Source organism: Aptenodytes forsteri, unplaced genomic scaffold (assembly GCF_000699145.1).
Source record: "Aptenodytes forsteri isolate BGI_AS27 unplaced genomic scaffold, ASM69914v1 Scaffold118, whole genome shotgun sequence".
Taxonomy (NCBI): Eukaryota; Metazoa; Chordata; class Aves; order Sphenisciformes; family Spheniscidae; genus Aptenodytes; species Aptenodytes forsteri.
The window spans coordinates 2561279-2585221 of record NW_008795859.1 but is presented as its reverse complement, the minus strand read 5'-3'; the positions used below and the strand labels follow the sequence as shown (position 1 = coordinate 2585221).

The following is a 23943-nucleotide window of genomic DNA, read 5'->3' as shown; positions in this document are numbered from 1 at the left end:
TGTGGGCAGAGTTTACGTCTTGGATCATTCTATACTTACTCACATAGCTATTTTGGCTTATTTTATTCCTTGCCTAATTTTTGTCTTAATTTACCTAAGTGGCACATGTTCTTTCCTTATAGAGATAATAGTCACCTTCTCAATTGAAGCTTCAGGTCATGGTAATTTATTGTGCCCTATAATTTGTAGAAGCAAACCTAGAGTCGAACCCTGTTATGGTGGCTGGCATGCATAATTTCCATAACAAATTTTTGGAAGGATCTTTGATTTCAGCTGGTGATGTCTCTTTTAGTACACAAAACTCTTTGCGTCTGGAGGCATCAGCCACTTTGTCCAGGACAGATAGTATTCTTCCAGACTGGGATTTTAAGTTGCAGGGATTTTTTGGTTTAGTTTGGTTTGGGCTTTTTTAGTGTTCTTAGCAGTCTCTTATGCTAAAATACAAACTTTTTTAAAAATTATTTTTATTTTTTTGTATTGTTTATGTAGGAATAACGCATTCTTTTCTGCCTGTGTATGACTATGATTTGGCTAAATTGAACTACTCCACGCACAGTTACAGCACTGGTTACTAAAACTAAACCCCCCACAATAGACATTTAGAAAATCTAATTGGCTCTTTAGAACCATTTGTAGTAATGCCTATGGCTGTGACTGCTGAATCGGCTCAAAATACTTCTTTTGAGAAGAATTTGGTTTGTTCCCCCCATATTCTTGAGTTAATAATTGTGTGTGCCCACAGCTGATTATTTTGGGGAGGGAAGTTTAATCACATATAATATTTCTGATCCAAAGGGATGTTATGCAACCTGACTTTATGAATAATCATCATACATGTAACTATGAAGTTTTAGAATTACTTTCAGTATATTAATTGTCACAAACCTCTCTCCTTATGCTATTTTTAAGGAAATAATTCCTGAAACTCTGTGAATGGCTCTACCTACAAGAGAATAGGAGAACTAGCAAATATGAATCACTTGAATCAAGGCAGGGTCTGTTTTCTTTCCTGTGGTCACTTGATCACTTGAGGGTGATCCAGAAGGGGTGAGAGTAGCTGTTTGGGATTGCTCTCTTTAGCCTTCTTCTGTTGTCAGTGGAAACAAGATGTTCCTCTAAGGGGATATTTCAAACCAGGAGTCAAGTTTATCTGCTGTGGATTGTTTCTTTTCTCTCTGCTACAGGAGGGTGCCTAAAGAAATTAGTGCCAGCAACTCAGATTTTGAAAATAACCTTTATCGTTCTGTTCCTTTGTAAGAATTCAGTTGATACTCCTTCATTTTCCTTTCTTCCTCCTTAGGCAAAGGAGAATACCTAAATAAAAACATTAAGAGGGACAAAATAGCCTTGAGGTGAGATAGTACTTCATGCAAAAACTTGAAAAGCTTTAGTTCTAATTTTTTTTTTCTTTCTTACTTTTGTTAACTCAATGGTTACTATCCTGTTTTAGTCCTCAGTTGTATGAGCTGTATAAATTTGCCAAGTAGTGTGACTGTTAAGCTGCTGTAATGCAACAAAAAGCCCTAAGCACGGTAGAAAAGAGCAGTGTGAGATGACCATTTTAATGCTAGCTTCCTTACTGAGTTGCTCTTGTATCGCTGTGTTGTATCAATGACACTTCTTCCTTTCATTAAGGAAGAGGAGAGTTGTAGCAAATTTTAAATTATGTGAATTTTTTTCCATGTGTTGGTCCCACCTTTTTCAAAGTTGTTTCTGTAATTAGCTGGGGAGGTTGCTTAGAAAGTTTGGAGTGATGAGAAGAAGGGTATGTAGTACCTTCTCTATCTGAGATGATAGACAGTGTCTACCTGCAGACTTGTGGTAGGTGGAGTCCTAACAGCTGAATATAAGAAATTCCAATCTTAGGATGAGGAAAGAGTAACACTTTATTGGTAAGTCATCCCTCATATACTTGCACCTCTTAAGGAGCAAGAGAGTTTAGATGACTGTCCAAAATGTGTATTTTTGTAACAGTTAATTTCAGAAATGCTCCACAAGCGGACAGGCACATGGCTTGGAAAATATCAGTATCTTCTAATTATGTGGCTTAGCTTAGTTCCCCTTTTGACTGTGGTTGCCCTGAATATAAATTGTATAGGTTTGGATCATGCTGTGTAATTAAATTTAATCTCTTTGCTTAAAAAGACTAATAACACTTACATGCAATTTTTAAAAATTATACCCTTGACTTTTTTTTTCTTGCCTTGTGATTTTCCTCATAAATTTGTTTTTCCTTTGTAATTTTAGACAAACCTTACTGATGCTGCTTTGCCACCTTACACTTTTTACCTCAATCAACCGAATGAAAGTCCGAATTCCTTAGTGTCTGAAGCTTCAGGTATAGCTAATTTCTTGTACTTAAATTTCCTTTTCTTTTGAATTCTGTTTTTTTTAAAACTCTTACTAGAATGCATCTCCAATAACTTTGGGGAGGTGAAGAGGGTTTGAGCATCGACAAGCTATTAAACTTTGATACAGCATAATTCTGCTTTTCTTGCTCTGATGGTACCTCCTGTGTATCACTGCTGGCAAATGTAGGACATGCAGCAATTTTTTTCTTCAAATTTCTCAACATTTCAAAGCTGAGCTTTATGTTTAAAACTGTTTTATAATGTAATTACTATTAAAATCATGGTAGGGTATCAAATGATCTTTCAAATATTAGCATCATCGATCTAGTAATCTCAGGAGTGCATGGTAATAGAGGCAGAATTCTTGTAAGCCAAGGTAATGATTCAATAATTGTATGAATAGACAAGAACAAAAGAATGCAGTGTGCAATGTGGTGATTCTTTAAGGGGGGGGGGGATGTGCTTTTTTGTGTTTTGGTATGGTTTTGCTTTTGTTGTTTTGGGGGGTGTGTGTGAGGGGTGGTTGGTGGTGGTTTTTTGTGTGGGTGGTTTTTGGTGTTGGTGTTTCGGGTTTTTCTTTGGTGTTTTTTGGGGGTTTTTTTGGTTTTTTTTTTTTTGTGTGTGTGTGAAAGCCAAACAACTAATTCACATATTTTGATCGTAACAGGGTGGATTCATTTCAGTAACAAACAGGGGCACAGAGATGCATCCCTGCAAACTGTGTATATTCATTCCTTCTTCACAACACATTGAGAGAGGGACACATATAAGAAACTGAAGAGGGATTGAGACTGTATCTGTTCCTTTTGTGCCATCCCTCTTAGTCCTGGTAGTCTGTCCTTTTGCATGCTATAGAGTGCTGTTGAGTACCAAACCAGAGAGTTTGTAGTATCAAATGGCTGTCTAGGATTATTCCTTGGGTAATACAAGTTTTAAGTGCTATACTGGAATTGGTAGAAATACAAAAGTTTGTGGTGAATGAGGATTTGATCCTTGAACGCCAGAGAGCAAATCTATGTTTTCACTGATTTATAGCTTTCGTTACTGATGCTGTGTGATGTAATACTGATTATGTTGCTTGTGCTTTGCATTGAGATTTTTGTAACTTCTGGTAATAAATGCTTTAGTGAAATCCTTAAGCAATAGATGAAAATAATTAATACAGCATTCTTGTTAGCTGACAAAGTAACATTTTACTAATGGATTTCTGTTCTATAGCCGTGAGCTTGAAATTTGTAATTTTTTTTTTTTCTTTCAATGTTTCTTCTTCTCAGGACTTTCGTACTGGAAATTAGATGAAAAGGAGTTGTATCACTCTTTACCAGAGAATTTCAGAAGCGAGTTTGCTGATATTTTCTCCACAAAAGTATCACCAGATCAGGTAAACTTTGTATGTGTTTTAAAAGTTGTCCTATAGTTGCTTGTCATCTTTGCTTTTTTTTCTATGATGGAAAGAATCAACCCTCCAGAAGCTAACTTTTTTGCGAGAATTCTTTTGTTAGCTCAGTCTCTCATATTCTATTCTGTCATTATTCACTTACACCCGCTAATGTCACTTGGAATTTATTGACCTTCTTTTGTCATTTAAAATAAATTGTGTGTATAGGAGATGAAAAGAGACTAACTAATATATTAAAGGTGTATGTGCCTCACTAAAGACCCTTTTTTAAACTGGGTGCATTGAATAAAGCCGCCTTCTGTTCTGAACTGCTTTATTAGCTAAACCCACACCAGAACTTGCTTATCTATATTGGGGATGGCAGATTGTGTTCAGAAAAAGTAATGTAGCAATTTTGCCTGTTGAAGTTGTCTTCTGCTGATGAAACGAAGTTGTCGTCATTGAAGGATATTTATCATAAAAGACAAAGGGAAAATAAGCAGCTGCCAGACCAGAATTTTATGCCTTCTTCCCAGTCAAGTCACCCACCAGAGGTAACATTAATTTCTTTACTTCATGTCTCAGTTTGAAGATATGATCGGTTACAGGCTGGTTTCACATTAATTGGCCCCTGCTGCCACCTCCAGTGTTATGCTGGAACAGCAATTTGTGCAGCTGTGTGATGAACCAGATTGGGAAGGGATCCAGCTGAAAAGAACCTCTAAGAATATCCTGGGTAAACAAGCACCTTTGCTGCACAACCTTGAGGATGGCGCAGGGACGAATCTGCTTACGCTGATGAAATGCATGTGGAACTGCAGTCACAGAAGCAGGGTTTTCTTACCGCTTCCCCCGAGACAAGTTCATTCCACCCGTGAAACAGAAGAGGCACAGGTTGTGGAAATATCCTTTATCATATCTGTTTCTTTATACAGCTTTCAGTCTTGTACAAAATCCAGTAACGATGGCTACTATGGCTGTCTTGTTCATATAATCCATGAAGTGATTTTCATAACTGTACAAAGTTATTGTTTCAACCTACAAGCAGACATCATAGTCCTTCTATTTACATAACTGAAATTCCAAAGGCTTTCTAGACAGCTACATATGTCTTTTATATGTCTTTTATTCTTAATGGAAACTTAGAAACTCAAGTTGCAAACGTTGGGAGTACGTATCATCATCTAAGCTGTTACAGGTCCCTTCGTCTTGCTTGTCACTACCAAATGATTGTAGTAGTATTCAATGTAATTCCTGTGATCTATTATATGGATTACTAATGTCTTCAGATAAACTCCATTTACAAGAACAAAAGTTAAATCACAGTTTTTTTAGCATTATAACTTATTTCCTAGATCTTGACATTGGACCCAACCCTGCATATGAAACCAGGTCAGCAGAACCCAGGATGCTGTTTTTTCAATATTCCTGAAGACACTACTCCTTTTTCTCCAGACTCTATGGCAGAGCCCGGATTTTCAAGTCATTGTGACACAGACTCTTTTTCACAGACAAGTAATTCATCTCAGTTAGATGATTCTCCAAAATATCCTGCCAGCAGCAGAGCTGTGCATTTGGACCTCTGGAGAAATCACCCATTCCAAAATGAAAACAAGACCAGCTGTCCCTTTCCAATGGCATATATGGATGCTAATAATGATAATTTAGTCAACACAGAGGAGGAAGAAACACTGACTCTAACTCCATCTTCTGTTACTCAGTGTGCTGATAACAGTTTGCCAGAATATAGTCTTTCAGTGGCATCTGTTGAAGATCCTGTGATAATGTCAAAGTAAGTATTTTTTTTCTTTTTTACAAGTCGTAGAGTTGGTACTTTCATGAAAGAAGTGAAACTTAACACTAGTAAAACGAACAAAATATGCAAGTTCTGTTTGCTTAGAACATAGCTGGACATTGCTGCTTTTTTTTTTCCTTCTTTTCTTTTTTTCTCCCCTGAAGTACTGATGGCATATAAATAGAACAGTCATTTTCCACTTCTTACAACTGTCTTTTAGACTGTACTATTTAATCTTCTTTAGACCATACTGTTTAATCTAAGGCACAATACTTGTGCTCTGTCTTCCTTGCATGTCAAAGCCTTAGCAGGAAGGCAAAACAATTTTCTATGTTTTAATGCTTTGGTTATTTCTTTTTATACGTTAAAATAGAAATACATACTTCCTTCATAGGTTGTAAGAGGGAGTTAATTTAGGCAGAGAACGTTCAAGTTCTGTGGGGATTATGTTTTCCTATTTAGAGTCAAATGGTGGGAGAAGCACAGAATTACTGTACCGAGGAAAAATATCCCCCATTCGCTATTGAGGCTCTCATGATTTGCACATGGACAAGCAGACATGGCATATATTCTACCTGTGAGGGCTTTATGTAGGGGTCATGGTTTCAAGATAGTTCAGTGTTTGGGTTTTCCTATTTTAATTTTACATGCATAGTTTCTAGCGCATAGCAAAGGAGAGAAGAGAGCATAAAGCTTTGTATTGAATTTGTATATATTATTTGTATATATTATTTGTATATATGTATTAATATGGTGACTTAGGTGTCTGACACCACTGCCTTAGGTGAAGAAGCTTTCTTTTTGCTTTAATTTGAATGCAACAAAGTTCTGCAAGAGAGATATATATGCTGAGTTCATTATGTGTGAATGAATATAGCAATGCATGCTCATGTGGATAGCTGGAAATTTTTTTGTTCTTAATTTTGAAAATAGGATTAGGCAGAACTTGAGGGAAAAACATGCTCGACACATAGCTGATCTACGAGCTTACTATGACTCTGAGATACATAGCTTAAAACAGCAGCTAGAGGCAAGCCATAAAACTGCTTCATCTGAAGACTTAAAGAAAATCAATCAAAATCTTGCTGACAGGTACTGTTTGTCCTTACTTGTTCTTTTCCTCTGTTACATGGTATTCTTTCTGCTTTAAAAACTGAATATGCTTGTTTAGAATATCTCAAAGTTTATGTCACTCTTCAATTCTGAAGATTTCATGCATCTATGATGCTAATATTTTCCTATTAAATATAAATTTTGTATTATTTAATGCAGCTGTTTAAGATTAGTGTAAAATTATTGTTAGGCAGCATGTGTGATGTTTGGACCAGAGGTCTTGTTTGACCTGATTTTTGCTGAAGCCAGTGTAAATTTTGCTCAGGAAAGGCTGGCAGGCAGAGGTAATCCTAAGCAACTTGTAATGGGACTATCTATGTTGTAAAATAGTGCTCGCCTGTCATGCTGGTGAACGTCATCCTTCTTTACCTTTCATGTCAAAACTACAGATGATATAGGACCAGTCTTGAATTCATTGGTAGCTTTATAAAGCCGATTTGCCAGTCAATGTTCTTTGACCAGATATTACTACTGGAGTCTGTGTGCCTCACCTATATATTCCATTAGATATAGCTTGAATGTCTGCTATATATCCAAGTTCGATGTGATTTTTATATAATTATTGCCAGTCAAAATCCACATTGCAAATTTAGACAGCTAAAATACTTTACAAAATTTATGCCCTTCAGAATAATTGAAGAAGTGTCTGGGTAGCTGGGACTCCTTTGTACTTATCTTCCAGCACTAGTGTGTTCTAACTATTAAAAGTGACTCCTGAGCAGTCATTTATTGAGTTTAAGTAGCTTGCGATATGATTTCAGTCATTATCACACAGCATCATCAATTAGCTGAAGTGGAACTCTGCTCTGGTGCATCTCAGCTGCTTTTGGTTCTGCAGCTCTTATGCTCTGAGCCATCTGGAGTCTCTGCACGTGTTCCCAGTTTGCTGCTCGCCTGCCATGAGCACCACAGCCCTTCCGAGCAGAGACGCTGGGTCCTTGCTGCAATGGCCGAAGACTATGGGAAGAGGTCACACGCTGGGCACCAAAATTCGAGGGGATGCTTGAGGAAGGAAGGCAGGCTATAAAATGAAGATGTATTATTTTAAAATTTCAAGAGATTTTTGTCATCTGTATCTTCTGAATAGGTGTGACCAACTAGATGCGGCTCTGAATGAAGCAAGTGCTCGCATAAAAGCCCTTGAAAATAAGAATAATATGCTAGAGAAGCAAGTGGTAAGTATATGTTCTTAATTCTTTTAACTAAAAGGGTAAGAGAATGCACATGTTCATTATTAAGATGATCTGTATTTCCATATTTTTCTATTTTTGTTTTCAACCTTTCTCTTTAATATATGACATTAGCCAATATGTTACACTGCTGACTCTTCTAGCTGAGTTTCTTAAGACTCCCTACTTGAATCATCATCACTTTTGCTTATGAACAACCTTTCCAGGTTATCAGGGATCAAGCAAAGTTTAAGAGTGAAATATGGTGATGTGTTTATGATGTCTCTCTCTAAAATTACTTTGAAAAAAAAAATTGATTTGATTACTTTCTCTTTTGACTTCTTATTAGAGCTGTGACAAAAGCAAATCTCATCTGCGCTGGGGCAAAAATATTATCTTTCTAAGTATATTTATATGGTCTTTCTGGCTAGGTCAGACCAGCTAGGTTATGACTGCATAGCTGTATTTATTGGTCAAAGCACAGGACGCTTTGTCATGAAAGTTAGACACCTGGAGAGACTGACTAATTCCACCTTTTTTAAACCCTTTTCTATGCTGGGAAGCAAGACAATCGGCTGGGATTAGAGGCCTAACCTCTAGATATTTTAAGTCCTATAAAATAAATACATCTTTGGGGTTTTTAGCCTTCATTTTCATTCTTTATACGTCACAGAAATGAGCAAAAATCTTGTTTAGTTAACGTACAGATGTACCATTGTTTTCTGTTTAGATGATTTTAGATTGTGCTTTGTACTGAAATAAAAATCTGTTAGGTAAGCATTATAATCAATGGTTTTTTTTCTCTTGCAGGCAGATTGGAGAGAACGCTTTTATGCAGTCAGTAATACTTCCAAAGTTTTGCAAGAACGTATTGAAGAAACGCGCACAAGTAATAAAGAGAAGGATAACACTATCAGTCGACTAAAATCAAGGCTTAAAGATCTGGAGGAAGCATTTGAAAAGGCTTACAAGTTATCTGATAATAAAAATACAAGGCTAAAGGAAGAAAATAAAATGTTTCAAAATGTAAGTAAGAAAATGGGCAATGGTGTTTACAGTTGCACAGCATGTTACCAGCGCAGCAAGTCCTGGGTGTTTTGGAAAACTACTCAGAGTTTACCATTGTAAAGTCTTAATGCACATCCAAAAAGAGAACAGAAATTATGCAGCTGACTACTTAGTAGGCTAGGTGTTAGGTGATACTACGAACCTAACAGATATTTAAAAACAATTATTGAAGGCAGCAAGTGTGTACTTGATGTGATAACACTTGTCATAGTCTGTCTCAGGTATTTTATTACTCTATGTGCTATTAGTTCATTTTATTTTTAGAGGTATTGCAGGAAGTTGTTTTGGAACAAGTTATTATTTCCTTTCTTAAGCTTAGTGGGAATGGACTGAATTTCTTTCATAAGTCATCACAACTTGCTATAACTGTTAATTTTGTGTATGATTTTAGACTGAATCAAAGGAATTATTCCTTTGATTCTTCAGTAATAGCTGATTGGCTAAATGGGTATTAGCTGGAAAAACTACTTCATGCTTTAACTCCTTTTTTACAATTAAATTTTCAAAATAAAAAGTCAGCTTTAAAGTCAGTGGGGAATTTTAACGGTTCATTCAACTCCTTCAGTTTCTTTAGAGAGAAATAATTTGAAAATTAGAAATACGTTGTGTAAGTAGCTCTGTCTCCTCTTGTCCTTTCTAACTTTTTGTTCCAATTAGAAGATGCTAGAACTTAACAAATGCTATTGAAGTACACCCTGTATCCCCTGTAGTGCTTCTGCACATGTTAGGCAAGCAATTTAGATGATTTTACAGCAGTCAACAAAACTGTAATTGTATTTAGTCTCAGTGTGGGTTTGTGTGTTCTCTTTTTGTTTTGTTTTAGCTTTTAGGAGAATATGAGTCGCTTGGAAAAGAACATGAAAGAGTAAAGGTAAGAACATGCTAGTTAAATAAAAAAACAAACATGCAAAATATGTGATAATGTGCCATAGAATTAACTGAGTTAACTTTGGCAAAGATCCATATTTATTTTAACTCATAGCTTCTTACTGCATCTTCAGAGCCCGGGAAAGGGAAAAGGAGGGAGTTTGGAATGTGTCGTTTTCCAGTGTTGTGGTTTAACCCGGCAGGCAGCTAAACACCACACAGCCGTTTGCTCACTCCCCCCACCCCCACAGTGGGATGGGGGAGAGAATCAGGGAGAAGAAAAAAAAAAGTAAAATTTGTGGGTTGAGATAAAGACAGTTTAATAGGACAGAAAAGAAAGGGAAAATAATGCTAATAATGAAAGGATATACGAAATAAGTGATGCACAGTGCAGTTGCTCACCACCCGCCGACCGATGCCCAGCCAGTTCCTTTTTTTGTCCCTCTGGCCAGTTTGGGTCAGCTGTCCTGGCTGTGCCCCCTCCCAGCTTCTTGTGCACCTCCAGCCTTCTCAGTCGGTGGAGCATGGGAAGCTGAAAAGGCCTTGACTAGTGTAAGCACTGCTCAGCAACAACTAAAACATCGGTGTGTTATCAACATTATTCTCATGCTAAATCCAAAACACAGCACTGTGCCAGCTACTAGGAAGAAAATTCACTCTATCCCAGCCGAAACCAGGACACAGTCACAGACAGCAAAAATACTGCGAAATCAGCCAAAGAAATTTAATGGGCCTCCCTTTCAAATAGGAAGGCGTAAAAAAACACAATGTGAAAACACATTGTTTTCAAGACTGATACACAGTTACTCGTTTTCCTTTTAGTACACTTCTGTAGCTTCTTGGCTTTTTATTTTTTTTTTTCCTTGTGTGCTTGTAGGATACGTTAAATGCAACTGAAAACAAATTGCTTGATGCAAACACGCAGATTTCTGATCTGAAAAGGTAAATGTGAAACTGTCTTACTACTATTTTAACAATATGAAATATAGGCTATGGCCTAAATATTTACTCCTAGATTATGAAGGCTGTAGATCTTGCAATTTTAATTACATCTTATGAAACGTTTCATGTTGCTTAGTGTTACTTTGTACGCATTGTAAAACTCTTATTATTTTAGGATATGTGTTTTTTCTATTTCCTCGATCACAACATCTTCCAGTGGGATGTAATTAATTGCTTCCTTTCTGATGGTTGTCGCTCAGCCAGCCCAGCCAGTCTGCTGCTCAAGCTTTTACTGCTACAGTTGCCTCCTCAGGAACCCCCATCTTCAGCTAACCAGTCTCTGTTCTGGTTTTCAGGAGCGAGAATGCTGACAGGAGTTTGCTGTTCAAGATTATGGCTCCTAGGCATGAATAAAGGACAGAAAGGTGTTCCATGTCTTTTAATGAGTGGCTCTGGAATTATTATTCCAGAGCAGGAATAATATCTCCTGTGGATGTCCCTCATGCTACCTAGATCTATTTTTTTTTTTTTTTCGGTTGGGAGAACAGAAATCCATTGAGCTTTGTACTTTCTGGGTAGGCCCTAGGCAAGCCATATGTGACCATCAGGGGTTTTACAGTTATAAACATATCCTCTAGTTTGGGATTTCTCAGCCACTCCTTGTCAAGGGTGTTAAACAGCACACTTGGTCAGGGAAGTCTAGAGAGGTGGGAGAAGAGGACATCTGAGAGGGCTCTAGGGCAGGCATTGTAGAACTGTAATGAGGTGATGTTTCACATCTTTCATCTCCCTTCAAGGTTCTTTTCTGGGTATGTGCTGTCATAATTTCTTTTTGTGTTTTTATATGAGCAGCTGAAACCCAGACTGTTAGGAAGATTTTTTTTTTTTTTTTAAATGCATGGGTTTTGATGATTCTTCTAGAAACGTGGCTACAAGCCAGACTGTTAGGAAGATTTTTTTTTTTTTAAATGCATGGTTTTTGATGATTCTACTAGAAACGTGGCTACAAATTTCACCTCAAAATTCACTCCAAATGCTGTTGCCACCAAGCATTAACCTGGGCATAGTCTTTAGCCAAAACCAGAAAAACAGCAAATGTGATACCTGGGAGATGTCACAGTCCTTTTCTTTGCTGCTCAGATCACCCGATTTTTCAAGAAGACGACTAGAAAGAATGAATAGGAAGAATTTAAGAAAGGAATAGAAGGAAGCCGAAAACACTCTGCCTTCAATTTTTATTGGGACTGTTGAGGAAACGAAGATAGTGTGAAGGACAGTTCAGTCAGGTATCGGTGCTTCTATTTTCCTGCCTGATTCCTGATGCTGCTAGCTAGAGACCGTTCCAGACTGAGGAAATTGTAGTGGAAAAAGGAGTTTTTTATATCCTGCTCCAAACCTCCAAGTGGACAATGCCTAAGATTGTGTTGCATTGCCAAGGGCTGGTTCACTGAAGATGTGGACTGCAGTATGTGGGGGAGAGGAAAACCATGTGAAGAGCCTGAGCAGCAGATTTGTGGAGTTACCCGAGTGACATGCAGGAGAAGGAGCCACTCATTAAAACCAGTCAGGGAGGCCTTTGTAAAAATACATCATTTCAAGGAGGAAAAATGTTCTTGTTTTGTTTTCCCCAACCCCTCTGAGTTGAATGCTTTGATCCACAGCAATATCTCCTGGTCCTGTCTTTCTAGCTAGGTTACCTAACTTATTTAACTTAGAATTCAAGTGCATATTTACATACATATTTAGATAGAAAGGTAGATAAAAATGTAGTAGTTGCTTTTGTTCTTCTGCTTCACTCAGGATATCTGAATAAAAATGAGTAAACTCTAAGAAACATGATATCTTTTTTATGTCTTTTAAATCATCTTATAATACATCTTTGCTATGTCCACATTAGGACAATTTCAAAACTTGAAGCTCAGCTCAAGCAGGTAGAACATGAAAATATGTTGAAACTTCGCCATATTACCGAAAGTCGTTTAAGAACCTCTTGTGCCAAGTAAGTGAATATTCCAACAATGTGAAAACAGGTCATGTGTTTTAGAATACTTTTTAATGTGTTTTGGCTAAAAATGCATAAAGAAGATGTCAGTCCATAGGCTATACTGGATTAAATACATGTGACGTAATCCAGAGACTTCACGTGCTAAGAAATTATTAAAAACAAATAAATACTTTGGATAATACATGTGTGACTTGGCAGACTCTCTAGTCTTCCTAAATGAGTGTTTGTTAGGTCTCAGTTTCTCAGCTGAATAGGGATTCCCATGCTGAACAGAGATCTTGGGAATAAAATCTAATAGTCCAATTAGACATTAGAGGTTTTCTTTGTGTCTTTATGTCATTGATTTGAAAGGCTGATTACTATATTTTATGTTTCTAAATACAGTTTGTACAGGTATCCTGAGAGTAGAGTGGAAGTTCAATTAGAATGCATATTCTAGTTTGAATTGTGAATTTATGTTAAGGAAATTAAAGTTGGCCTGTGTTCTGTTTTGCCCCTTTTATGTTTTAAAGACCTGAAAAGCTTTGTCCCCCCCTTCTTTTTTTGCTTTCTTAGTTACAGCTTTTTGGGTGTCTCTCCCAGTTCAGCACTGATGTTGTGAAGCACAAAATGATAATGTAACGTGTTTTGTGGATGTCCATTTGTATATATTAAACAGTAGTATTTTGGGGGATCTGATTTTTGATTATTATGAAGATGCAAGTAGTTTATGTATTAATATATCACAGGGACAGATTTCTGTTTAGAGCTATTTTAATGTTTATGAACAAGATCCCTCAACAATGAACAGAAAAAAGGAAGACCTGAACATGGCAGACCATGTTCATCAGGGAGGAGGATGTAAGAGCCGATGTGGATTTGGCAGTTAATCTGTCCCTAACTAATCTCAAAGGCTCAAAGAAAGCCTCATTCCAATTTGAATGCACAGCAGGATAGATTTACAGAATAGTAGTTATGGTTCATAGCTTGAGTAAGGAAGAACCTTTTTTTCCTAATTATCATCTACTTTCCTGTGTATAAAATCAGCTTTTTCTTTTGATATTTCAAAATAATAACACACTCGTCGATGCTTATTAGTTAATATTTATCACTCTCAGGTCATCAACAGTGACTCTTTCTTGGTTTTTGGTGGGTTTTTTTTTTAGTTTTTTTATGTTTCTTAGTGACTAATAAATGGTGTCAAAAGGAAAGCTGGGGTCAGATGCTCTGAACTATTGGAGTAATCTACACCAAAATGTTTTTGTTTAATTAGTTGAGAACTACTTGTTACCCAAACCTTGGTCTGAGTAAGCAGCAATAAGTTACAGGAAGATTTTTGTGGAGTTCTGCATTCTGAGCATATTGTGTAATTTAGACTGAAACCTCAACACTTTTTTTTTTTAAATTTATTTTTACTTTACAAACATGTTTTAAAACATGATATTTACAGGTTTATTATATATTTGTTATTGTTTCTGTTTAGCTAGAATAAATAACTGGATTTTCTTAATTTTTTTTCTTAAATTCTTAAAAAAAAAAAAAAGAAAAATTCAAAGCCTTTCATAATTTTGAAGAGTTTTTTTTTTTTTTTTTGTTCCCACAGCAAGTTGGCAACTCCTGATGTCAGCAGGCGAAAGTGGTTGATACCAGGAGCAGAGTATTCAATCTTCACTGGCCAGCCTCTGGAAGTCCAGGAAAGCCCAAAAGATAACAGATTAGAAGAAACTTATATTCCTTCTAGGTGAGTTGGTTTCCTTCAGTCTCCACTATGATGTAAAGTTGAACACTTTTAAAAATAGTTTTATCCAGAATTGACTAGATTCATATTTATAGATTTTGTACTTGTTAAATAGAATTCTAAAAAAATTTCTCAATGTTGTAGATGCTATACAATTCCTTAAAAACAAAACACTAGTTTTGGGGGACCTTCTTCCTTCACTAACCTGGTATGAAGCAAGCAGCAGCAGCCTTCAGTACCTTCCTTGAAATATCAGAAAGCTTCAACTGCATCTTGTGCCGCTGCCTTTATGCTCTCCGTGTTTGTGTCCGGTTCTACTCTGAGTTTGGACACTGTGTGCTCTGTTGTATTGGATGTGAGGTGTAGTGGTTGGCTGCAGCTTTCCTCCAGTGTGAAGCTTCAGGTGTAACTTCGCGGTAGTTTGCCTTCTTCCTCAGAAGTTTCTAAAGCCTCTGTCAGGATGTATTTAGTTCTAAGAACATGTCAAGTCACCAGACTTAACTCATACTGTTCAACTTTAGATTCTTGAATTGGCTGTAACACAATCCTCTGAGGTTCTTGGCTGAAATTAAAAAGCACCCTTAAAATTTTTGTTTTGATGACTGTAAATCTCAAACTACATTTCTCCAGGTTTTTGTTTATTCAGCTAGTATTTTTATATATGAAATAAAGTAAAAAAACTTGATCCTTTTTTTTTCCCCCCACCGCCCCACATTCTTTAAGGCACCATTCTCCTCCTGAAAAAGACTCCTCACAAGAAGACTCTTCAACAAACACAATAGAAAAGAAAGAAAATGAGATATCGGAAGCACCAATCATAAAAGCCTTTAAAGAACTTGAAGAAGGAAAAGCATTTAAAGATTGGGGTACACAGACAGAAAAAGAAGACACATCAGCTAGTAACTTTTTATTTTTATATTCCTGAACTTGTCTTTACTGGCTTTTCTTTGTTGGCATGTCTTTTGGTTTTGTTATTCTCAGCATTAAGGTCCATCAGGCTTGAGTGATGGGATAAAAACAGTTTTAGCATGCAAACTTCTGGAGATTTCCTAAGAAAATTCAAAATGATATAGCTAAGTGACTTGTTTAAAATAGAGGGAATGCAAAGGTTGCTGTTAGGTCTCAAGCTAGAGAGTAGTTAATGTCCTTTTTTGAAGAATATCTCAGTATTTATAAACAGTTAATGGAGTCCTAACAAAGCTCTGGCTGGCTGTACGTCCATTTTAGTATTGTTCTCATGGTGTGTTGTATCAGAATATTACTAAGAGAGCTGGCATGTGTACTGTAGGACTGCACTGAGCTGTTCTAACAACACTGATTTAGGAAGCCTTGTACTTAGAAAGCATTGACTCTTTCTTAAATGCTTATATTCTTGGTTCAGGCAGGTACTCCAACTCTCTTTCCCAAAAGATGCTTTTGTCCTGCTTTCCACTGTCTCGTTATTAAATCAGTGTTATTTAGCATCTTTTCTGCCACACATGCTGCAAAGCATCCTTTTTCATGAGTTAAACTATCTGTTTCATTGAATATGATGAGCAGGAAGCAAGACTTGAGCAAAACAGCACAGATATGTTGACATGAGGCGGACTAAGTGTAGTCTTTGTACAGTAAAAGCTGAGTACAGGAGAATATTTGTGAGTTCTTGTATTGAAAAAGATTGATTAATATAGTAACTTTTTCCGTTTAATTAGAAACATCAAATCGACGTCAAACTGTTGGGTTTGTTGAAACTTCTTTAGTTGCTAACCGATCCCCAGAGAAAGGTAAAGACCAACACAGACCGAAACGGTACAGCTCCCCTTCTGGCCAGAGGTCATCGTCCCTTCCTCCTTCAAACAGGAAATCAAATACTCCAAGTAAGTCCTTTTCTGAAGTTTGGTTTGTGTTACTCAAAAAGTAGAAGCAAATAATGAAAGGCTGCTCTGGAAGAAAGAAGAATAAAGATAGGATTTCTGCATTGTTCTAACAGTCTGAAAAAAAGCTCGTCTGTAATCATAGAAAAGGTGAGAGTTCTAAGTTTATTTTCATTTTTCTATGTTGCGATGCACTTTTCATCTAATTTAAATAAACATGTAGACAGCTCTGAAAAGCATTCTTTTAAGATGTAAGCATCTGATTGCATGAGTGGGACATATTCCTTTGGGAGAAGTTTTAGGTAGTTAAACATACTTTGTCTTTTGCAGCAAGGAGAGAGATAATGTTGGCACCAGTGTCTGTGACATACAGCCCAAAACGATCTCCAAAAGAAAACCTCTCTCCTGGATTTAGCCATTTGCTTAGCAAAAATGAAAACACAGTGACAAGGTACGAGTCTTGTGAATGCAGTTGTGTTCTGATCATTATTATAGCAGCAGTATGTTTATGCAGGCCTAATGCTGCTGTTTCTTGTTCATTAAAAGTCCTAGAAAATGAGTCACGTGAAGATTTCTGACTATGAAGCTAAGTTTTACTTTTTAAAATCTGGCAAGAAAAATCTAGAATGATTTCCCGTCTTTAGCATTCACCAAGATGAGATGTTGGGTTTACTAGGGACACAACATTGATCAGTGGCAAAGAAGTTATAGAATTGTTCTGTGGAGTAAGTCCAGATCTGCGTGCCGCTTATCAGGAGATGTAAATAAAAGCTGAAAGTAGTATCTACCTACCTGCCATGGCACCTACAAGCATGTCAAAAAATATATAAACTTAACTTTCTGCTAACTGAACTAGATACTGGGGTTTCTATAGAGATCTTTGCTTGGCAAGGCTTGTAGAGTTTGAGAACATACTTAGCTGTGAGACTAAAGTGTAAGACGTGCATGAGGAAGAAGAAATGTCTAGCGCCACTTTGATGGTTCTTGAGGATGACAACATGGGAGCTCAGTGCGTTCGGGAGTGACAGCTTGGCCTGCTTCTGAAAGAAAGTCACATGAATGAAGTATTTTGCTGTGTGCAAATAGGAGTATGTTGGGGGATGGTACTATGAGCAGTAATCAGAAGACTTGCAATGCCTGTGGGATAGAAATTTTTTTATAAAAAATTTGTTTATTTAACCAAAAGGTTAAAGTAGAAGATACTGTATTCTACTAAAAAGTAGAAAATATTGTATTGCTTGATACGTGATTTCTAGCAAGTAATTGTTGTGTGCTTCCTGCTCTGTAGATTTGATATACTTCTAGATGACCTGGAAACTGGTCCTACATCTACTTTACAGCACAATAATCCAAGAAAAAGGCTCCAGTTTCTCTCACTAGATGATGTAGAAGGTAATCTGTCAAAGTGGGGGGGAAAACTGTTCTTTATTTTTTTTTTTACTATTTTACCAATTCTTCCACATTGGTAACAGCTGCTCAAATAGAAAGCTGACACTTTACTCTATGAAGGCCAACTTCTAAAAATCCTCTAAATCTTGTCTTATTCCTGTAGACAGAGAAATACTATTCATAGAGTATTTTATTTTTGTGTATGAGTGTGTGTGCACAAACACAGTGGAACAACAAAAATCATTAAATTGAGAAAGAGGGGTGCTATGTTTTCCTATGCTTAACTCAGTTATACAATGCGTATCTTAGTAGGGTCTATATTAAGATGTACATACTAAGTCATACTAATAACATTTTATTGCTAAATGTTGCATTACAGATAGCAAAGAGTAACTATAATAAAGCTAGTTGTTTCAGTTTTTTTTAAATGATTGATTGAATCAAATATTTTCTCACTTTTGTAATTCTTGTCACAATGTTCTGCTTTTGTTTTTTAGTAATGCATTTATTTAGACTAGTGTTTTCATGACAACTAGTCTACTTGGTGATATTTAGAAACGTTGTACCAGTAAAAGTAATTCCTAATTAGCACAGTACAGTAATCTGTTTGTTAACCAAAAAATATGCTGTGTTATAAAGATCACTTGAAAGATGACCCATACAAATGTTTTGCATTCTTCTGGGAAGTCTGCTTAAGGCAAGCTAATGAGGCTTTGCTAGTCACTATCCTCAGTTTATATACCCCCAAGATCACACTGCTTTTCTTGTTATTAGTTTCTTTTTCTGTCTGATGTAATAATTTCATAGACAATTACAAAACAAATAAAAGACCCCTATTTTGTTGATAGGAAGGCAGCATTCAGGTGTCAGACACAGCTCTTGTGCTGAATCCGTCAATACTGGAATGAAGAAAGCAACAGCTTGGGACGAGAGGAGCGTAGCACAAAAGCATGAGCCAGTGCTATCACCTTGTGAGGGAGACTTCAAGTACGCAGCAAGGATTAAGACTCTGGCTGAAACAGAGAGGCTTTTTGATGAGCTGACTCAAGAAAAGCAACAGGCAAAGATTATTTTTATTTTAAAGTTTGACGAAACATAATTGTTGTATGAGAGGTGAGGGATGTAGTTGTATACCTATGCAATGCATGGCTGAAATTCATTCACAATTTCTAGTGTTACCCTAGGAATGTGCCGTTATTTCCTCCTCTAATTCCCATACTCCAGTCCTTTTCTATCCCTAACTTCATTAAAGGAGAGTCACTTTAACGTAAACACGGTGTGGATGGAAGGGTTGGAGTGAATTTATTTTCTTCCTTAATGGACGATGCTTTAAATCAGTCTTTCAAATAAGGAAGGTTATTCTGGCAAGTAAGAGTGCTCTATTCAAAATCATCCTTGAGAGCGTCTGCTTATGAACGTTAACTTTCGTACCAGTTTTTTATGGCACAGTGTTATGGTAACAAGTTGGTGTTTAAGAACAAGACTGGATGTGTATCTGTAATCTAAACACCTCACCTCTCTTTTGTAGGTTGAGTTAGGAAGGCTCTTGAAACTATAATTTACAGCTGAAGTATTTTCTGTTACTAGATTGAGGCTGCATTGAGTCGAATACCTTGTTCTGGTGGAAGAATGACCTTGCAAGCAAGATTAAACCAGGTGAAAAAGCTTCTACATATGACTGTTCTCTTAAGTTGCTCTTCCACAATTTGAGAATATATAGTGTATATGAAAATTCTGCTATCTAGTATGCACAATTACTATGGGAATTTTTCCATACCACTGAGAATTGTTCCTGAATATGGCTGAATTTTGAATCTGTGTGAAAGATGTTCTCTGTTCTCTAGACTTTACTGCATTAGAAGATAATCGGGAAGTTACTTGCAAGTTATTTATAAACACACTCTGACTTGCTATGTAAAAGGTGTAAGTCTGGATAATTTGTATGCAAGTGATTCAGAAAAGAATAATTAGCCCTGCAAATATTTGCTTTCTGCCCCCCCCCCCCCAACTGACAACTTTTCTTTTGTGTGTGTATATACATGCATACAAAGAAAAAGTGTGTGTGTGTATACATCTATATACATACTACATAGTGTATATTCTGCATAAGACTGTTTATATCTTCTATTTTTTGTACGTGGGATGCATTTTTCTGAATTACTGCAAGAATAGTCTGCTCTTGTGATAACACCGAGAGGTAAATAAAGGCAATACATTAAGAAAATGCAGCGACTATGAAATAGGTCCCTGAAGCTGTAGAGAGGATGTTGTGCTGTAGAAGAAAGTGCAAAGTTTAGTTTTCGTTTGTTTTGTTGGTTTTTGTCTGCTTGAAAGTATAAAGAAGGAAATAAGAAGGCAAAAATAAGTAGTGTAGGTGGAATACAGGAGAGTGCCTTCTTCAGAAAGCTCTGCAGACTCTTTTAATAAAAACAAGTGTCTCAAAGTTGTGTTTTAGAGGTCTCTGCGAAGCCTACAACTTCAGCATTTCCTAAATTGTAATCCCAGGGCTTATCAATTTATCAATTTGAAAGTAAAAGTGCATTCCAGTAAGTCAATACTGCCACTCACTACAGTGGTCACCTGTTTCATAAATGTGTCTCCATAATTATCAGCCTGTCCTAATTCTTGTCAAGTTTATCTCATGGAGTTTCCTAAGTCACATGGAAAAAACCAAAATACGTGAAACAGTTTTAAAAAAAGCCAACAACCCACAAATACACACACACACATAAAAATAATACGAAAAGTTTGTAGGTCTGGCTCTAGTTTTTGGGTGCTAACAGAATGCTAGTAATGCGTCAAAAAGGATACCAGTTGAATATAGGAATAACAGTAGTTCCTTCATTTTAGAAGGATCATTGGATTTTGTTGTATGTTATTAAAGCCTTTTAATTTTCTTTCTTTTCTTTAACTGTTTCTTTTAGGAAGCCCTGGAAGATCGCTTGGAAAGGATTAATAGAGATTTGGGGTCAATACGCATGACTTTGAAAAGATTTCATGTTTTACGTACCTCTGCAAATCTTTGACAGTTCTCTTGAATGCAAATATGCTTTATTTTTTTTTTTTTGCACTAATATGTAATTATGCACTTAGTAAATGCAAATGGTTTTGTATTTTTATAAACCCTCAATAGTAGTTTTACAATCATGTTACCCTTTACAACACTTGAGAAATCAAGGTTTATCTTGTATTGTAATATTTTTAGAAATATTAATTATTTTTAAATAGTGATATTCAATTTATAATAAGAATAAGAAACTAAAAGGCAGCTTGTTTTCAGAAAATGAGTGTGTTATCCTTTTGCACTTCATTTTCCTCACCATTTTATAACTATTTATGGTATGATGTAAATATTAGCCAATAGGAAATTTTGAACTTTAATACAAAAAGCAACATGAATTACGTGTGTTTAAAGATGACTACTGTTATATGGTAAATCCTTTTCATTTAAACCTTACAACATGGATATTTTTCATTGTGACAAAACTGTGAGCAATACTTGCGTTATGGCTGGCTGGCCGCAAATTGGTGCGTGTTTTGCTAGTTTGGTCGCCACTGGCTGTGTTAGGAAAATACTGCTCTAAGTTATTTGCTGTCTCCCAACAGTCGCAGTGAGTAGTGTTGTGATACCGCGAGTACCAGGATTCACGAGACTGACAGCAGCCGTCCTGTCCCCCAGTGAGCAGCTCAACTCCAGCTGACGCTCCAGGACTGTAACTACTTAACCCAAGTTACGGTTTTAATATGCCAGACTGGGTTTTGCGCCGTGCCAGTGTTCTGATGGCGTACACTTCCAGATCAAATCCGAGCTGTATTTGTGAACATACATGCATTTTACTTGGTGAAAAAGACATACTCGCTGGTTGGCATATTGCTGAATTACTGTCCAACATTGATATTTTAGTTTGCATTTTAATATTAAATAAATGTTTAATTAGATTCTTTCCTCCTGCCCAAGAACAATAGGTTCTGGGATATTACATCAGCGATAATGTAGGTTTTAATCATATTGTGTGTTTCAAATTCTGTCCTTGTTCAAGATGTTTAGCCACCAATGATGTGATTATAAGGCCAGAATAGATGTCATAAAGGAAGCTTGTGAAGGTCTGATTCTAAAATTAGAGTGCTGTGTCTTAAGATATTTGATGAACTGTCCTACCCATGCACAGTCTTTTTGAAAAATTGTATTCTTTGCAGCCACTTCTGCCCTGCGGGTTCTTGTCATACAAGATCCGAGTTGGGGAGAAGTCAAGGATGTAAGTTACTCATCTTCCCCTTTACTCTAAAATGTAGAAATTCGTCCTGAATGCTTGAAGATAACTTGCTCAAATATACTTCCAGGTACATGAATAGATGTACAAATTTGATGGTATTCCATATTCTTACTTGTAATTTTTACTCAGAAGGGGTTGAGGGAGGAAAAAAGAACCTTGACTTCCTTGTGCAGCTCTACTATTCAGCTGAAGGATTTTTCCCACCATTTTAAGTTTATTAACAGGTACAATTTAAAAGTCTCTTTCAAAAGTAACATTCAGCCAGCAGGATTTTTCCAAGGAATCCATCACAGGAGCATTTCATGAGTCCACTAATGGTCTTGTTTTCTTTTGTCAGCACTACAGCAAAAACAAACAGAATTTTCCTGACAGACATTAGAAACAAGTAGGTAAATCAGTTTGGCTATTTCACTGCCTTTCCTTTTAACCTCCCTTTAGCTCCACTCCATTCTTTCCAGTGCTATTCATATTCATGTACTCTTTTTTTATTACATCCAGAAAACGGAATTGTGAGTCAGAATTTATTTTTTAATCAAAAGTCCTCCTCCATCTGTTGGAGCTCTTTAGGCTATTTCTGTTCTATTATTAACACTGGGGGGGGGGGGGGGGGGGAATGTAAGTGTTGCTCTTGGTAAACTTCTAGGACAACCTTTTCAAATAAATGTCTGGCTTCATGTGACCTGTTCAGTATGGTGCCTTCGGCCTGATTCTTCAGAGGGGCAGAGGATCTGCAGTTCCAGATTAAATCAGCGGGAGGCCTGAATGCTCAGTGCTTCTGAAAATCAGACCCGAAGCATCAAAAAGTGGGCCACATGAAGTGCGTGTTTACTGTGGAAAACGTGACTGCACTTGCTGTATACTCTGCTGGACAGTCTGTTTGTTTGTTTTTTTTAAAATCCCTTTTAAAATAAGGACTTCCAGAAGAGCAGAAGCTTACGCTTCCTCTGAGGAGGACTTTAATCATCTTCCTTTTGCGTTCTTCCACCTGACACCTCTCAGCTACATAGGCATTTATCGCCTTTCCAGGTCGACTAGGTTTTGCTGGGAGCCCCAGGCTTTGCCCTGTCTCAGGCTGCCCTTGCAAGACACTCCCATGCGTAGTTTTCTCTATGATAATAGACATTACAGCTCCTTCAACTCTGAGATTTAACCTTTGGAAAATAAATTTTCTATTTGTCCACATCTCTAAAAAGCAAATTAAAAGAAAAAAAAGGTGTTCCTCTGTACCACTGCTAGCTTTAGGCATAATCTGCCTTCCACTGGGAACTTTGTCTCTAAAAAGAGCTATAACGCAGACCAGAACTTACTGTGGCAAAAACTAACTCGTTTACTAGGCAGGCTGGCTCTGGCTTTGTGGAGGTAGCACACAGGAGCACGGGTTGCCTCCTGGGGGAGGGAGGGGGACCGAGGAAGAGCAGAAATGGGAGCAGGTTTTGGTGAGGTGCTTCGGAGTTCTTGAGGATGAGGACAAAGAGCTCGAAGCATCTGTGCAGCTCTCCTGGAGCTGGTGAGTTTGGCGTCACCCAGGAGTTAACAAGGGGCTGGTTGCTGGTAGTACTCTGCATTTGCAGAGTGGAACAGAAGCGGTGAAGTGATGCATCCTTAAAAAAAAACCCACAGCAAATTGACAAATGTTTAAAACAGTGCAGCAAATTTTGGTTGCTGTTTTTTTTTTTCTGAGGTTTCTGAATAAAAGGATTCCTAAACCTTTAGTGATGTTTTTTTCCCCAGTCTTTGCAGAGACTAGAGTTACAGGAGTAACCAGCGCTGCTCCAGTCTGCAAAAAGTCTGGTGCCCGCGGCAGGGTTAGAGCAGAGGCTGGGCTGGGGCTTCACCCATCGCCGTGGAAGTCTGGCTCCGTAACCGTTGGTCATCCGTCCTGCGGACACCCGGTAAAGGTACCAAGCAGGAGAGGGAACCCAGCGCAGGGCAGCCTGTGGAGGAAGGCGGTGAGAGCGCCCGCGGCGAGCCGGAGCTCCCGCACGGGTGCCGGCCGGGGAGAGGCACCCAGCCCGCTGCCGA

General features: G+C 37.4%; 1 protein-coding gene across 1 annotated transcript in view; it reads left to right on the top strand.

The window, feature by feature from the left end:
- Positions 1-20803, top strand: part of MPHOSPH9 (M-phase phosphoprotein 9) — a 31814-nt gene extending 11011 nt beyond the window's left edge. The window contains exons 7-24 of the mRNA XM_019473312.1: positions 2248-2338; positions 3626-3732; positions 4158-4283; positions 5085-5521; positions 6458-6616; positions 7725-7812; positions 8617-8832; positions 9698-9745; positions 10619-10683; positions 12581-12682; positions 14271-14408; positions 15129-15304; positions 16097-16261; positions 16589-16709; positions 17547-17650; positions 18496-18707; positions 19235-19303; positions 20572-20803. Coding sequence (XP_019328857.1) covers positions 2248-2338; positions 3626-3732; positions 4158-4283; positions 5085-5521; positions 6458-6616; positions 7725-7812; positions 8617-8832; positions 9698-9745; positions 10619-10683; positions 12581-12682; positions 14271-14408; positions 15129-15304; positions 16097-16261; positions 16589-16709; positions 17547-17650; positions 18496-18707; positions 19235-19303; positions 20572-20673 — 2526 coding nt within the window. The 3' untranslated portion in view covers positions 20674-20803. The remainder of the gene's footprint in view (positions 1-2247; positions 2339-3625; positions 3733-4157; positions 4284-5084; positions 5522-6457; positions 6617-7724; positions 7813-8616; positions 8833-9697; positions 9746-10618; positions 10684-12580; positions 12683-14270; positions 14409-15128; positions 15305-16096; positions 16262-16588; positions 16710-17546; positions 17651-18495; positions 18708-19234; positions 19304-20571) is intronic.
- Positions 20804-23943: the final 3140 nt, after the last annotated feature.